The sequence below is a fragment of the Bactrocera latifrons genome, unplaced genomic scaffold, assembly GCF_001853355.1.
Source record: "Bactrocera latifrons isolate USDA-ARS-PBARC rearing strain unplaced genomic scaffold, ASM185335v1 scaffold_320, whole genome shotgun sequence".
Classification (NCBI taxonomy): Eukaryota; Metazoa; Arthropoda; class Insecta; order Diptera; family Tephritidae; genus Bactrocera; species Bactrocera latifrons.
Genome location: NW_017536853.1, coordinates 127738 through 130309, shown reverse-complemented (window position 1 = coordinate 130309; position 2572 = coordinate 127738). Strand labels below are relative to the sequence as shown.

General features: G+C 36.9%; 1 protein-coding gene across 1 annotated transcript; it reads left to right on the top strand.

Moving 5' to 3' along the window:
- The first annotated feature begins 511 nt into the window (after window positions 1–511).
- LOC108971084 lies at window positions 512–2205 on the top strand. Its single transcript, XM_018936911.1, has 2 exons — window positions 512–714; window positions 1338–2205. Exons 1-2 carry the CDS (start codon window positions 576–578, stop codon window positions 2117–2119), a joined length of 921 nt encoding a protein of 306 aa, XP_018792456.1. The 5' UTR covers window positions 512–575; the 3' UTR covers window positions 2120–2205.
- Window positions 2206–2572: the final 367 nt, after the last annotated feature.

Below are 2572 nucleotides of genomic sequence, written 5' to 3'. Positions count from 1 at the left end.
ATAAATGAAATAAATTAATTAAAATTATATTTCAATATAAGAAATATAATGTTTTCATATTTTTTCTATTACATTTTTTAATTTTTGAAAAATAACGTATTTTGTATTAATTATTAACAAATTTTAACTTATTTCTCATTATAAAAATTAATATTATGTATATTAAGAAAAAAGATATCTCTAAATTCTTATTAGATATAAATTAATTTATTTTTTATATTACGTACAAAAACAACAATGCGAAAAATTCTTTACATCACCGAAAAACTTTCTACAGGGTACATAGCCAGCATTGCTCACTCGGTTCGTTTTGGTAACCACACACTATGCTATTGCTAACACAGCCTGTACTCATACCAAGCATTTACGTATACACATACATATATATGTATATATATATATATAATGGCATATAAATATATGGCATGTATTTATAGGGCAGATAAGTATTCACGAGTGTTTCGTTCTCTCGCGTTCGTATCAACACTATCCGTTGGCATTTGCGTTTATCGCGTCGCCTGCGAGTTCGCTGCCATCGAAATAACGCAGTGCCCGCAGTATTGTCGCGTACAGCAATGGAGAAGGAAGATTTCATAGAGGAAGTACGCAAGCGAGAATTTTTATGGGATAAGAAAAAGATACCATTGGGAAGGCAGCAGCAAAAAATAACCGACGAACTATGGCAAGAAGTAGCGGACGTTTGTAAAATAACAAGTGAGTACACAATTCAATGTAAAAAAATTTATGTATTGTGAAAAAGTAGTGTATTCTTAAGTTTGTATACAAAAACAAATATAGCGATGTCAGAAATTTTCATTGAAATAACTCGTTTGTATCGCTCATGTGAAGACACACAGATATACATATAAGGCTAGGTAAAAAACATTACTGCGAGTAATTATAGGCGCTTGATGAGTGTACGGCATGGTGGGTAAAAGAAAAACGCGTAGATAAATGTCGCGTTATGCGTATATCCAAACATGCATACATACATATGCACATATCGACCACTTGTGTTATCGATTATTTCGTAGTTTGCTTAGAACGACTTTGTGTTTGCAGATAATTTGCATGTGCGTGCAAGCGTACCGTTATCGCTGGAATTTTTCGAATGCGTTTTAGAGTTCCTCTATGCATGTACACACATATGTATGTACATAGATCTATAAATAGTTTTATCGTTGCTTCAATGATAGCGGCGGAACCAGAGCTAAATTACGTGCTTCAGCTTTTATATGTATATATATGTATAGTACCGTTATTATACTTTAGCTAGTTCCAAATTCAAAAAATACAACATTTTAAAACCCCTCTTTTCTACTTTGCCCCTCTTTCAGAGTCCACAGCCAAAATAAAGTGGCGCAGTTTACGCGATCAATTCTTGAAGGAATTAAAAAAAGTGCCAGTCTACACCAGCGGCGATAGTTATTACATTGACGAGCGTGAAAAACCGAAATGGACACATTTTAACAGTTTAATTTTCTTACTAAACACCCACATACCCCGCAAAGAAGTTATTGATATTAGGCCCGAATCGATAATTGATATACGTTCGCCCGATTCGGTGCATAGCTGGGATGAGAACAAAAGTCAAATCGAAGATATACCACCCACATTAGAGACGCCTGAAACTAACGACACATACAATCACTTTCCCAGCATACGGAAAGTTTACACGCTGGACGAGGAACTTGAGAATGCCAACTCGTGTGTAACTGAATGGAAACATGAGCCCTCGGAAGCGAATGCGTGCGATGAGGGTAGATTACAAATAGAATATGAACCACCACCTTTTGTTGCGGTCGCACCACAAATGGTAGATCCGAAATATGCGAAGAATAAGCGTGGCTACACATGCAACGCCGAGGAATACGGCGAGTCGGCGGTCGCACAACCGCGCGATGAACTGCACAATTGTCCGAGCAAGAAAGCAGCAATTGAGCTGGACAAATCAGTTGAGCCACGAACGGCAGCCGAGTCGAATGAGGATAATGAAAATTTACTGTTCTTTCGCTCACTTTTGCCTTATATGAATCGCTTGGATATAGTGCAGCAGTTGCGGGTGCGTACGCGGTTTCAGGAAATTTTAATGGCGGAATTGGGATCTACCAGACACTAGTCTAGTGAGGAAGATGAAATATTTCAATCAAACACAAACCTACGCATTTTATATTTAAATTGTAAATAAAGTTATTTTTTTAATAATACGAGTAATTATGACTATACATTCGTTTTTTTTTTCCAAACCGCTGAAATCTGTACTTAGACGTACTTATAAATCCATTATAATTTTTTTTCCCCTCACATAAAGTTGTTGAGTTGATAGTCCTTGGCATCCGGTTTCGTTTTGGTTGCTTACATCCGACAGCTTGGGAGTCTGACTGTCAAGAATCAGCTTCAATCACGCTTGAGAATTCCAAAAATGGCTATCAAGGTGGATAATGGGACAAAAGTCCCTGAAATCGTATCAACTGACCACCGTTTAAAGGTGTACAAGATATCTGAGTCAGTAGATCTTTCAATAGACGTTGGATCGTCTCCGTACCACAAACCCAACGGGACAACTACTTTG

What these genes read in the sequence shown, in the direction of transcription:
- LOC108971084 (XM_018936911.1), top strand. Translation starts at nt 576, where the DNA reads ATGGAGAAGGAAGATTTCATAGAGGAAGTACGCAAGCGAGAATTTTTA. An exon ending in GGACGTTTGTAAAATAACAA is followed by an intron (nt 715 to 1,337) that starts GTGAGTACACAA and finishes CCCCTCTTTCAG; the next exon opens with AGTCCACAGCCAAAATAAAG.